At 42.7% G+C, this 13,903-nt stretch overlaps 2 protein-coding genes across 2 annotated transcripts in view; one reads left to right on the top strand and one right to left on the bottom strand.

The window, feature by feature from the left end:
* The window catches only part of MED12L (mediator complex subunit 12L), a 321,906-nt gene that overhangs the window by 190,926 nt on the left and 117,077 nt on the right, over positions 1-13,903 (top strand). The gene's annotated exons all lie outside the window — the stretch shown is intronic.
* Positions 1,211-7,606, bottom strand: GPR87 (G protein-coupled receptor 87; the record flags this gene model as incomplete). Its single annotated transcript, XM_082625555.1, has 2 exons — positions 7,179-7,606; positions 1,211-2,253 (listed from the first exon to the last, which is right to left on the bottom strand). The coding sequence occupies exons 1-2, from the start codon at positions 7,210-7,212 to the stop codon at positions 1,211-1,213; spliced, it is 1,077 nt and encodes a 358-aa protein (XP_082481681.1). The 5' UTR covers positions 7,213-7,606.

The raw sequence follows: 13,903 nt of genomic DNA on the forward strand, positions 1-13,903 counted from the left end.
TGCATGTGTATGTCTGCTTTGTCTCCGTTAACCGGTAATGTTCCCTTTTCCTCAGCAAACATGCCTTCACTCCTGTTCTTTTAATGCTCCCCTGGTTCCTTGTTGAGTGTTAGGAACAAATCAGGCATCTAGTCAGTGGTCAAGCAGCTGAAGGCTTTGAAAAAGAATGAAGGCTCAAAGGTTTATATCGAAGGAGAAACTATTCTAAGATTTTAAAAGCTACTCAATCTTTTTGGACTTGATTTATTGAGCTCTGTTCTTCAACTGAAGGTCTTACTTTTAAACGAATGATATCCCTGTTAATGATGGGATATAGCTCAAAAGGAAGACTATTTTAAAACTCTCATTTTTCTAAAATAAGGACTATTAAGTGGCTTTTGAATAAACTGTATATACTTGATTATTAACCAAGCCTTCACGTTCTCTTCTCTACCCTTAGTACAGGAGGATTCAAATGCAGCACAGGGTATAATAATGGCAAACATAAGTTGAGTGTTTTATCCAAAATCTACTTGTCTTAATACTCTTTTTTTGTCACACTTTTTTTTCTCTGAAATAATCTAAGTTTAAAATCAGTTAATTGACTTAAGTCTTTCAAATGCGTTGCTTAAAAAGAACACAGTTGAACTTTCTTGCCTCCCCCCGCCGCCCCCTGCACTGTGCAAGTTTTTCTTGTGTGCATAAGACATAAATAAACATAGACAGGGGATAATGGCTAAAGGTTGTGTATGGGCCATAGATACAATGACAAAAAGACCTAGCAATCCATATTTACTCAGTTACATCTGCAGTGAATGAGCTGTGTTGAAAACAGCATTTTCTTTCCCAAATCTTAGGGATCAAGGTTAGATAGAGCTCTCTCTACTTCCTCTTCTCTCAGAAGTGGCTTCAGAGCACCAGCATTTCCTGGAAGCATTTCCTGCAGTGCGCTGGCATTGCTGTGGCCTTTTCTGCACCTGTAATCTGCTCCTTCAACCCTGAGCCATGATCCCTGCCACTCAGCGACACACCACCTCTTGTTAATTTCACTTTTTTGGTATGCCTTAATGTTTTTCTCAGTTCCAAATTATACCCCAATTTCATATCATTTCAGTTCTCTTTTCATCCATACTTCGATGGGCTCAAGCGAGGGTAATCAAAAGACAAATTTATTTACACTTTGTACATATTGACTTCAACAAACAAGAGAAGGCCTGGTGGCCTTTAACTCCTACACATCCGTATAATCATAGTATATGCGGACCTCTGATCTTCTGACACTTTGCAGTGATCGGATGCTTTCACTCCGTGTTCTGATATTCGATTTATTGAACAGCCTTCTTGAAAATGAGCGGCACATAAAAAAGTAAATTATTGGATCCAGGCACACGTTGCACGCAGACAAGAAAAGTGTCATTTCTTTGCAGTAATACAGGATTTTGTGTGCCGATTCATCTAGAAGTCTGTCCAAGTGACTGAATGTAAAAGGAATCCTGCACAAGTGATAGGGTAGAAAACAGGTGAAAAACACAGCCACGACCACTCTAATGCTCTGGTTATGTTTTCGCTTTCGGCTTGACTGGCTTATGAATTGCCTGCTGGATTTGTGGATGTACCTGGATATGGCTATGTAGCATCCTATCAGCATCGCTAACACAACCACAAACAAGCAGCTGTTGACATAAATGATGGCCTTATGCCACTTCACTCCCAAAGGACTCTTAAGTTTCATGCACTCATGAATATTTTCCCTAGTTGGTTGACCATTCGTTAGGATGATGTTGGGCAAGGACAGGATAGCCATGAGCACCCAGACACCAAGAGATAAAATCTTTGTAAAGGTTATGCTGTACATGCGCGAGTCGCCAAATGGCTTTACCACCTTCAGGTAGCGATCAATGCTTATCAGCCCAAGAAACACGATGGAAGTATACATGTTGGCGTAAAATAAAACCGACGTGTATCTGCAGAGGATAAACTTGAAGTACCAAGGTCCAAATCCTGCATCGTGGACTATTCGAAATGGAAATGTCAGCGTCATTATGAGGTCAGCAACCACTATGTTCTTGAGATAAAATATGAAGCTGGTTTTATTCCTAATGTGGAAGAAGATCCACACTGCTAGACCATTCAGCAAGAGGCTTGCCACAAATATAACGAGGTAAAGCCCGGGCAAGACGACAGTGTCAAATTCGTTGTTAATGGTGGTGTTCTCTCCGGGTCCATCGCTTGTGTTACTTGGGGTGTGATTCCCTGGACCGTGCAGCTCATTATCTGTAGGAGAAGCGGGGAGACATCACTTCAGTGCTTTGCATGCATGCCCTACAGAGTGCTGGGCTTCCTCACAGGCTGCACTATTGCCGTTTCGGGCTAGTTAAAAAATGTCTTTAGTAATTTAAAGACTCAATTTATTGCACTTTGAATATTTTGAGCGCCTAAAGAATTGGTGGCCTCACACAACGAGGTCCTACTGTATGGTGCAGAGAACTATACTCAGTTTCCTGTAATAAACCATAATGGAAAAGAATATGAAAAAGAATGTGTGTGTGTGTGTGTGTGTGTGTGTGTATATATATATATATATATATATATAACTGAACCACTTTGCTATACACCAGAAACTAACACAACATTGTAAATCAACTATACTTTAATAAACAGACGAAAAAAAGTTAAAAAAAAAAAAGAACTGGTGACCTCACCCCTAAATCCCCCACCCCCACGTCCCTTGACTAAAATGTGAATTTCTGGTTCTCTATGCTAACTGTTTGAAAATGAAAATAAATATACCAGTGAAAATTATCTTGATTAGATTTCTAATTCAGTGTTTGATATCCTTACAAATAGAATCAACAAACTTTGGGAGCAGAAAATTAGAATTTTATATAACAGAATGGTAGCATGTGGTTATTCTTTTAGTGCAGTCTTTGGCAGGCTCTTTGAAATATCTTTTTCTCTCTCTTAGTTTTAAGCTACTTAATCATCAACAATTGGGAAAGAGTAAAACTAGCCGGTCATTTTGAATTTTTTGCCCGTGACTTTTTTTTTTTTTTTTTAAATAATACTTAAGAAACTTCAGGGACCATCGTTAGGAAGAGAAATAAAAAGGAACAATTGTCATTAATATTTAAATTCATTATCAAGGAGGACAGTTATTAAAAATAATTGCAGTCTGGTACCTATTTTAATTTACAAGTCTAGATTGTACCTATTGTGCTGAGAATATGAAAGTTTTAAACCTTTTGCTATTTTGGAATTTTGAGTTCGTGTTTTTAAAGACCTGCACCATACCACTCTGTCATACAATGAATGAAATGGTTTACGAACATTGGATTTGCCTGACAGCCATGAGAACGGGCCTCTCAGATCTCCTACTGTAGGGAGTGCAATTGACGGGCAACTCCAGCTCAGTGTTATGAACCCAGCACTGTTTTCTTGCCGATGCCCCGCTTCCCATGGACTGCTCCCAGCCAGTAACTGAGCACATGATACTAAGGCAAGCCTGTTCCTGGGACAGTAGAGGTTTCTCTGATGACTGACTTTGGCTGGAGGACTTTTCATCAGTCTGGTCAAAACTTTCTTCAGGGCTTCCCTGGTGGTGCAGTGGTTGAGAGTCCGCCTGCCGATGCAGGGGACACGGGTTCGTGCCCCAGTCCGGGAAGATCCCACATGCCGTGGAGTGGCTGGGCCCGGGAGCCATGGCCGCCGAGCCTGCGTGTCCGGAGCCTGTGCTCCGCAACGGGAGAGGCCACAGCAGTGAGAGGCCCGCGAACCGCAAAAAAAAAAAAAAAACTTTCTTCAGACTACACTGAAGTCTGAATCTTCCTCCTCTGCCTCCTTGCTCCCCTCTCTCTTCCACAGATGTCAGACCTGCACAGCTGTCAGCAGTCCCTCTGGGCATCCCCCCCATAATTCTCTTGACCATCCAGTTACGTTTTGTCTTTTTTTTTTTAAACTGGCACTAACAATTTACAAATGAACTGTTTGGATGTAAGTTGACAGGGAAGGTCATTTCTGAATTTTCACGTCTCACTAATAATGTTTACTGTAGTTACAGTTATGTTTTGGAGTGAGTTTGTTTTAGAGCTCACAGCACGAATTCAGCCCTCATTTCCCTACGTGACAGGCGGCGAAGTATATATTTTGTTTCCCTTCTTTGAAGAAGTGAACCCAGGAAGAGAGTTTTGGTGATTATAATCCAAAACAGGTTCTTAAATTGCTGCCTGAAATATAAGTGTAGGCTCTTCCCGAGTAACCTCGTCCCCTTGCTGATTCTTCCCCTTTTATTCTCTGCTACCAGTGTTTTTATTTGTTTGTTTGTTTGTTTGTTTTTGCGGTATGCGGGCCTCTCACTGTTGTGGCCTCTCCCGCTGCGGAGCACAGGCTCCGGACGCGCAGGCGCAGCGGTCATGGCTCATGGGCCCAGCCGCTCCGCGGCATGTGGGATCTTCCTGGACCGGGGCACGAACCCGTGTCCCCTGCATTGGCAGGCGGACTCTCAACCACTGCGCCACCAGGAAAGCCCTACAGGTGTTTTTAAAAACTGGTTTTCCTGGCTTAAACGTCCTTACACAGGCTGGTAACTTATACCTGGACTAGCCTGTTATGATGAGACCCACAGTGTTATTACGCTTTACAAGTTTAAAATGCCGGATTCGGCTGCCATCTGTACTACTGCTGCCAGTTTCAGATATTGTCTTGGAACAGGATCGTTCAAGCCTATCTTTGACTTAATGAAGTGTCTCAGCCTTGGCTGCTTCTGCTCCGCCAGATCTACATCAGCATCCATGCCCTTAGAAGCTTCTTAAGATGTGCAGCTTTACCTGGGTTAAGATATCTGCTTGACTTAGTTTCCCCAATTAAGCTAGTAGCAGTGACTTTCGTCTAACCCAGAACAGAACCCTAAGGGAAGTAGAGAGGGGACAAGTAACTTTTAATCAGGATAAGTGGTCTAGCTGAGGGGCCCAGCCTGAAAGGGGGCAGCTACATCACCTCCTGAAACACTGGTTATACCTTGTAACAATTACTAACGAATGGTTTTCAGAACCATTGTAAATGCAAGTAGAATGGTTCACGAACCATAGCATAATAGGCATGGAGCATTTCCACCCTTAGTGTTGGCTCCCTGGATCTGCTGTGCTTATCCACTGTGGAACGGAAGGACCCATACTTCTCAGGGTTGGGAAGGGATTTTGTGTCTGTTTATTATATACTTTAAAGTTTTAATTGTATGAACAAGCACTCTTACTAAATGACGATTTACTGATCAGTTATGTTTATTATCAAACACAGTCTTAAATCAGCATGTCAGAAATAGTCCTTAAAGATACTCTGAGTCATAAATAATATCAGGTACGAGTAACTTTGTTCCACAGTGATTACTGGACCGTTTCATGGCTTTGAGACAGTCTCTGATCACGTCACCTCACAGTTTTAGCAGTTTTACTTCTTTAGTTTATGTATGGGATTAACGTTTTAGAATATAGGACTTCTTAATTCAATGGAATAGGCTTGGGCTTGTTTATTACTTCATTTACAAATTCTACATTTATAAGGCAGCTTAAACAAGTTAGTGGTTAAAGCCTGTTACGGGTTATCCTATGCAGTAATATGGTAGTGGAGAGAAAAATGGTTTCTGAGAAGCAGGAATAGCCATCTGTGGGTTGCTCTGGAAGGTTCAGATCTTAATATAGAGAGTTCTGTGTGACATCGATTTTTTTTTTTTTTTTTTTTTTTTTTTTTTTTTTTAGAATTAAGTCTGTGGTATATTCTTTCCTGCCAGCCTTTCTTCTCTTCTGTATCATTGCCCCAGATTTTCCAAAGCCTGTGGCTATGCCCAGAAGCGTTTCTCTGCAATGTTCCCACTCAGGAACAAAGACCATTAAAAGTGAGTGGCTTTCTTTCCCCAGGAGGTTTTATCATGTTGTTCTTTGCTGTCCGTAAAGAGCTTGGCCAGGTTAGGGAACATTTTTAAGGACACGTAGTTTGGTGATTCAATTAAGAAAAACTAGAAGCTGTTTTTACAGTGTAAAGGCTGTTTTCTCACAGCTCACACACTCCTTGTCTCCCAGGATGTTATCCCCTGTTTGTTTAGTGCAGAGCTTGATTACAGGGTGATAATCGAGGGTAGAAATCCCTTTCCTATTCCCCCTTCTGCTCCCCCTCTTCCAACTCCTTTTAAATTAAATTAGCAGAGGCAACGACATACGAACACTGGTTCCACAATAAATCATCATTTTGTGCCAGTGGGTTTGTGAGAGTGGTTTTGTGGTATGTGTGTTGCGGCTGTGGCTGCCTGTGTTTGTGTGTAAGGGGGATTGTGTGTACGCCTGTGTGTGCTGGAGAGATGCGTGGGCTTTGTAGCCAGATATTGCATTAGCCACATGTGGCTCCTGTATTGGACAGGGCCGATAGAGGGCATTGCAGACAGTCCTCTTTGACAATGCTGGTTCAGTCACTTCATGACTTTGTAAGATGGAATAAAGAGCGGCCCTTTTGCTGGATCTTCTGAGAGTTAAATGCTCTGCATACATTTCAAGCACAGTGTCTAGTACTTAGTAGGTGTTCACTCTCTGACTTTTGTCTCATTAATAGCAGTCACATTCTGAACGATATGTGTTGAAGAATCTTGGTCCTTTTGCTTTTGGTGAAGCTGCATTGTTGCTCGTTGGGGCACGTCACACTTTGGCACAAAGTGTGAAAGTATCAACGATATATCACTGCTCTACCTGCCAGGTGGGAATGAAATACCAAAGTCACGCACATTGCAGGGTGTCACTCCCCTGGCACAGCTGCCCTTGCGTGATCATTTTCTAGCTACCTGGTAGTGTAGGTAGATGTTGTCTTGACCTCTTGGGGAATCTCAGTGAACCTTGATCTAGACTGTTACATCTGAAAAGTAATATGTACTTTAGTTTGGGTATGAAAAACTTCCCCAATTATTAGTTTAATCTTTCTTGTTCTTTTAGAGATGGCCTCTAGCTGAAACAAAGCTTAAAAACAAAGTGACAGCAAGTTAAATTTCTCTCAGTGATGCCACCCTGCATGTCTGCTGTTTTACATTTAATGAAAGGCAAGGATACATGCTGGTTTATTTTGTTAGTTGCTTGGTGACCGCTAAAACCCCTAAATGGCCACATAGTGTAAATAACAGTTATTGATTAAGTAAGATTTTCTTTGCATTTTTCCCTACAGCTTACCTGGTAATTTTGCAAGTGTCAAGTTGAGCCCCATCCTTTAGTTCTGAGGGACTGTAAGCAAAAATACGTGTCAGGAAACACTCGGGGATGATCGAGGCAAGGGCTCAGCATAGGTTATTCCTGGTTTGATTTCTGGGGGCCGGGGTTGGGGGGAGAGAAACAGTTAGGCAGGAATTTGAACACACAGTATTTCGATCTTTACTTTTAAAAAAAGAAAAAAAAAAAGATATCCCCACGATTCAGAAAAGGTCTTATTCTTTGGATAGGAACGACTGTGCCCCCTAAGAATTGTGTGTTTTTCTGTGCTCTTTCAGTGTGCCAGGAAGCATGGACCGTTTTCTATGTATGCTCTCTCCATCTGAATGCCACCGTGTGGCCCTGGGAAAGTTACTTAACACCTCTGTGACTCAGTGTCCTCATCTCTGAAAGGAGAATAATAGCAGTCATACAACAGGATTGTGATAAGGATTATGTGACCTAGGCCATCAGGCGCCTATCAGAACCTAGGTAAAAGAATGTTCTCAGGACATATTAGCCTGTGCCTTGCCATCCTGCTTCTGCTTCATTCTACACGCCCCAGCCCCTAACCTCAGCACATGTACTCACATACACGTATGATGAGACTTTTTAACAATCTCCAATTGTATATAAATTAAGAGATCTAGCACTGATATATGCAAAGCGTGTTTTATAAGCTCAAATACATTCAGCATCCAATCATTCCTGTAATCTCTAGGGTTCTAGTTTTGGCTTTACACTAACCAGCTGTGTGACCTTCATCGTCACCTGACCTTTTTGGAATTCCGGACTGAAGGCCCTAAAAAAATCCCTATCAGGACTCAGATTTATGCGGGCTTCTACGTTTTCCTCAAACATAGGTTCCCATTAAGAATGTATTACCATTTGAACATTTGTCTTGTAAGTCCCTGTATTTCTCTGTGCTAACTGTATTCCATCCAACCTCAAAGTTTGGCTAGGAGTGAATAATTAAATTAGCTTCGAGTGACTGGTGTGTGATTTTGGCTAAGTACCCTACCTTTTCTGAGCTTCAGATTCCTCACAACCTTTTTATCAGGATTACCTGAGACCATATGTGCACGTGACGTTGCTTTGAATGCTATAGGACAGTTCCCCACAGTTCTCCTTGAGCAGCCTTCTCTGTGTCTAGTCCCTGTTTTCTGACTTCCCTCGGGTGTTGATCAAAGAGAGAAGAAATCCTGGGAACTGTTTTCATAAGTGTGCTGCTGAAGTCAGATGTATTTCGGGAACGGTTCACTGTAGGGAAGTCGCACTGTTTCTCACGAAATGAAACCATGTGAGGCCTTCGTGTCCCCTCACTGATATTGCTTCTATACCACACAGCTGCAGGGAGCCCCCGAGTAAGCTCGTCCCCTCCAAGTACAAGGCAATCTTCTGGTTGCATCAGCAGTTGCATCTGCTGAGTCAGCAGGGAGAGAGCACTTTGGAGGCAAAAGTATATTGAAGAATTGGGCCGCAAGTGGAGAGGCACATGTTTCTTTCTCTGTTACTTTGTCCTTCTCTTCTTCTCCCTAGTAACACGTGAAGTTCAGGGGCTGGATTGGTAGTAGATGGAAAAAATGGTGTCCGAAGTTTCAGTAATTTCCTCCCCTCCACCAGTCATCTCTTTTGAGGGTTTAGAAGCCCTGTCCATGCCTCTCACCTTGAATCGCTAGGGTAGGTGGTATATAGTGGGTGGTCAAAAGGTATCCATTGGTTAATGGATCATAGACGATAATTAGGGTTCTTAGACTCCCTCCTTTTTGAGTGCCAGTGTTGCCGTGTTTTTAAAGTAAGGCAAGGAGGTAAAACCCTACTTTTTTGTTTTTCCACTCATTAAAGTTTACTGGGATTGAGGCAGTTTTCTAAACTTCATAATAATGACCCTTGGATTTCAGCAAACCTTATTTTCTTGAATCCAACTTCTCATGGAAACATTTCAAGGAGTTTACATGAAAGACATCTCTAATTTTCTGTTCCTCCGTGGGCAAGTTATATGGTTTTCCATCTTTCTGGCTTCACTTATACCTTACTTCATAACAGGAATTCCTGGAGGAAAAGCAGTGTCTAGAAGTGGGTGAGCCACAGCAGCAGCAAGAGATAGCAGACAGCCATTAAGGAGGACACGGAAAAGAGTCTGGGAGAAAATATTTGCATATCGTGTTTCTGATGAAGGATTAAATTCAGAACATACAGAGAACCTTTACAACTTCCCAATAAGAAGAAAACAGCCCAACTAAAAAGTGGTGTAAAGATTTGTATAGACATTTTACCAAAAGCACATGAAAAAATGCTCAATATCATTAGTCATTGGGGGAATTCAAATAAAAAACACAGTGAGATACTATTTCACATCAACCAGGATGTCTATAAATAAAAAAGACAATTAGAAATGTCACCGAGGACATGGAGAGATAGGAACCCTTGTACACCGCTGGTGGGAATTTAAAATCATATGGCCACTTTGAAAACAGTTTGGTAGTTTCTTAAAAAGTTTCACCTAAATTTATCTTATGACCCAACAATTCCACTCATAGGTATCTACTCAAGAGAAATGGAAACATAGACCTATGCAAAGACATATTCAAGTAGCATATAAGTTTTTAGTAGCATTATTCATAATAGCTAAGAGTTGAATCAACCCAAATGTCAACTGATGAATGGATAAACCAAAGGTAGTAAAGTCACATAATGGAATACTACTCAGCAATAAAAAGGAGTGAAATACACCTATAATGTGGATGAATTCAAAAACATTTTGCTAGGGAAAGAAGCCAGATACAAAATACCACTGAGATGAAATGTCTAGAAGAGGCAAATCTATAGTGGTGGAAAGTAGATTAGGGCTAGGGGTGGAAGTGGAGACTGACTGTAAGGGTATGGGGGGTTTTATTAGGGTGATAAAAACTGGATTATGATGATGGTTGCACAGCTCTATAAATTAATCAAAAATCATTGAATTGTACATTTAAAATGGATGAAAATTATGGTATGTAAATTACATTTGAATGCAGTTAAAAAGGAACGAATAGTATACAGAAAAGGAAAGGAATAGATACAAGCCAGCAGCTCACTGTGCAATAATGGATGAGGTTTCAAGGCCAGGGAAAAGTACCTAATAAGCACATTCCCTATCACCTCTTGAAGAAGATAGTGAAATGCAAAATACGTTTAGCAAGAGTTTCCACCCCTTGAAGTAGGTGAGGGGCACTGCTTAGTGATCTGGATGATTCACTTATGAGTTTCTTCTTTTAGAATTCGGTTCAAAATCCAGAGACCCTGGCTATGGGTGATTATTTGTACTTTGGGGGCATCCATACTCCCATTTTCTTAATTCCTATTGAAACTATATGAGAGAGTTGGGTTTTAATTAGTTCAGACATGATCTTTGGATTTTTCTGGAGTCAAATTTGTTTTCCAGGTTTGGGAAATGAGATGTTTTATTCTCCTCAGCTGGCTTATGAGAGTATCCTCTTGCCTCCTTCGTCTCTTATACTACCTTCTCTAGATGAAATGCTTCCCCTAATTTAGGCCACAGCTCCTCATTTTTGCGTTTTCTTTTTCTCACGAGCGTTCATGTCTCCTTAGATGGTCGGCCATGACCTCTCTTCTGCAATCTTCCCTTCCCCAGACTTCAGTCCACTGTGTACGTTGGAGTGTGTCATCTGTCTGTGTTCCTCAAACTCAGCATGTCTAAACTTTAACTGTCTTTCCTTTCTTTGGCACAAATCATTTTCCTTTCATCCCTGTGTATGAATATTTGGTTCATCTCTTAGTCGAGAGAGTTTAAGACCTCAGGACAGGATTGGATCTTTCTCTCTTCCTTGCCCCCATATAGCCAGTCACTTATCTAGTCTTTCTACTTCTTCTGTTACAATATCATTCCTTTGTTTCTGTCCTCACCTTGCTACTCCCAGTCATCTTCCAGATCCAGGCCCTCCTAGTGTCATGTGTGGCCCTGTAATGACCTCCTCTCTGGTCTTCCTGCTTCTTGCTTCTCTCCTCTTGAAGCTATCCTGCTTCTTGTTGCTAGATTCTTCTTTCTAAATTACCCATGTCATCATGTTCCCTGACCCTGAGTATGATAAGACAGGGAACTTCTTGAATTACAGTTACTAATGAAATATAAGGAGTTATTTTTTTACTGTTGGAGATCATGGAGTGTGGAAGCCAAAAGATGCTGGGTTCTGATAATTAAAAGTTGGCACTCAACTTTGGGAGAAATCTTCTTGTCCCATAATTAATCCTCTGAATCAGATGAGAATAATACCTATAGAATCATTATGAGGTTAAATTAGAATATATGTTTATGAATTATGTGCTTCGTGAACATAGTTTTTTGCTTGTGTTATTTCCACTAATCCTTGCCTACATGAAATTCAAGATCATTTTCATCTGACCGGGAATTCTCTCCGTTAACCTAACTGTTGCCTCTCAGGGGCGTGCCTTGTGTTTAGCCCCCGATTTTTCTTCCTACCCATTCCTACTCCTGAATGACCTCCTTTCTCCCTCCTCTTTCCCTACCTTGGGAATCTCTACCTCCCCTTCAGTGTCAACCACAATCTGACCTTTTCTGTGAGGTCATTTTCTCGAAGTCTACTCATGGTCCACGCTCTAGGATTATAAAGAGGGTAAAGGGGAGGGTAAGTTTCTGCCCTCAAGGAATTTGAGGATCCAGACGTAAAACAGACCACAAAATACAGAGTGAGAGGTTGGGAAGCTATAGAAATCCAGAGGTAGAGGTGTCCCCTGATGAGGGGAAGCAGGGATCAGGGAGGTTCCATGGCAGCTTCGATGCCTGGGTTGTGGCAGGTTTGCTGAAGGTCCGATGGGAGAGGATCACGTGGCAATGCTGAGCATGGCCCAAGGTAACATGCAGTAGTCTGCTGGGGAGATGATGATGGCCTTGAGCGGTGGAGAGATGTGACAGATCTGATGCATATTGAGCAGTGAGTGGCTGACTGATGTTGGTGCAAAGGGATGAGGAGTGTTGCGTCCTCCCAGTATCTGGCAGTGGGTGTGGGTCTCTTTCACTGACCTTAGGGCCCATGAGAGGAGGAGCCATGAAAGAATGGGTGGAGTTCAGGTTTAGATTTGTTGATTTCAGGATGCCCGTGTAGCATCCATGTGGAGATGTCTACTAAGGAATTGAAGATAGAGGTCTGGAGCCTGGGGAAGTGCTCCTGGCTGGTGAGGTACATTTAAGATCAACAGAAGATCTGTGATAGAAAAAGCGATGGGAGTGGCTGAGGTTGCCCAGGATGAACCTGCCCAGTAGAGTGAGAATAGGAGAAGGCTGACTTCGAAGCTTTTAAGGAGCAATTCTCAGGAAAGTGAAGTTGCCTGAAGGAGTGCTCGGAGAATTGGAAGGATTATCGGAAAAGATGAATGTCCTGTGAACCAAGATGGGAGTTCACGAAATGAGAAGTTATAACTAGTTGTCTCCTGCAGGGAAGTCAAGAGACCTCGGACAGTGAAGCGCCATTGGATGGGATTTAGTAACAGAGAGGTCATTGTTGGTCTTTGCCGGGGCTGCATATGTCGTGCTGCCTGAGTGCAGGGGCTGGGGAGGGGGGAGGAAGTAGGGGCAGAGCAGAGGGCTGATGACAGCGGGTTGGGTAATACTTGTGAGGAAGTAAGGGAATGGTTTCAGACAAGTCTTTCAAAAAAAAAATAGAACAAAACACTATGCTTACCATGGGAAAAAGAGAGAGAGGGTGGCGGGTAGAGGTAGATACGGTACTGATGGAAGATTCTGCTAAGCTTCTCATGTCACGTCTTACATTTTAAAATATTTTCCTCACTTGGCTTAAAACAAACAAACAAACAAACAAACAAAAAACCCCTTGCTCCTACCCCTAGCCGATACGGTGGCAGTGTGGTGCCGACCCCAGCTCTGTTGCCTTTCAGCTTTCTGAGCCTCCATCTCCTCGTGTGCAGTGGGTGTGATGATATATCCATTATGGGGTGAGGTTGAAGCGAGAATGTTTATGAAGCATCTGGCACAGCTGTGCAGGGTATGGGCTAAGTCTTACAAGCCCCTGTTGCTGTTGTAGGTACACAGTAGAATGCATTTAGTGATTGACGGGTGGGACACAGGGTGAAACCCATTTCTCACCACCTGAGAACTGTTGCGTGGTTTGTGGTTTCAGCCGCCCCGTGAGGAGTCATTTGATCTTTTTGCTCCAAGAGCTTCGTGCCAGTTGCCTCTGAGCCTCATCTGCCTGCTCTTTCTTCAACAGCAGCACCGAAGCTCCCGCCCACCCCCACCCCCCCCCGCCCCGTGCAGTTTACAGCAGAGCCACTGCGCATACTCTGTGCGTCCCAGCGCCTGCAGGGTGTTGGAATGAGCGTTGCTTCAGCTGTAGTCATGGGCTTGGGTCCAGGACCTCACTGATGGGCAGGAGCCCTGTCGTGCCACCTACTGCTCCCCTAGATGAGAGCTGACGAAACCTCTCAAGAATGTGATGTCTGTGGCAGTCCTGGGTTTCACAGCCATTCCTGAGGTTAGATAGCATCGAGGCTTAGAGGAGACCTTCTAGGTTTTTTCCAGCCAACCATTGATAAGATCCTTTGACTATTAACTGTGTTGCGATGTTGTTAGTTGTAAGCTGGCTTTTTAAATGAGTGAAATGAAATGGTAGAAAAGGATGAACATGGGGCTTCCCTTGTGGCACAGTGGTTGAGAGTCTGCCTGCCGATGCAGG

This window comes from Mesoplodon mirus, assembly GCF_964341445.2.
Source record: "Mesoplodon mirus genome assembly, chromosome: 6".
NCBI lineage: Eukaryota > Metazoa > Chordata > Mammalia > Artiodactyla > Ziphiidae > Mesoplodon > Mesoplodon mirus.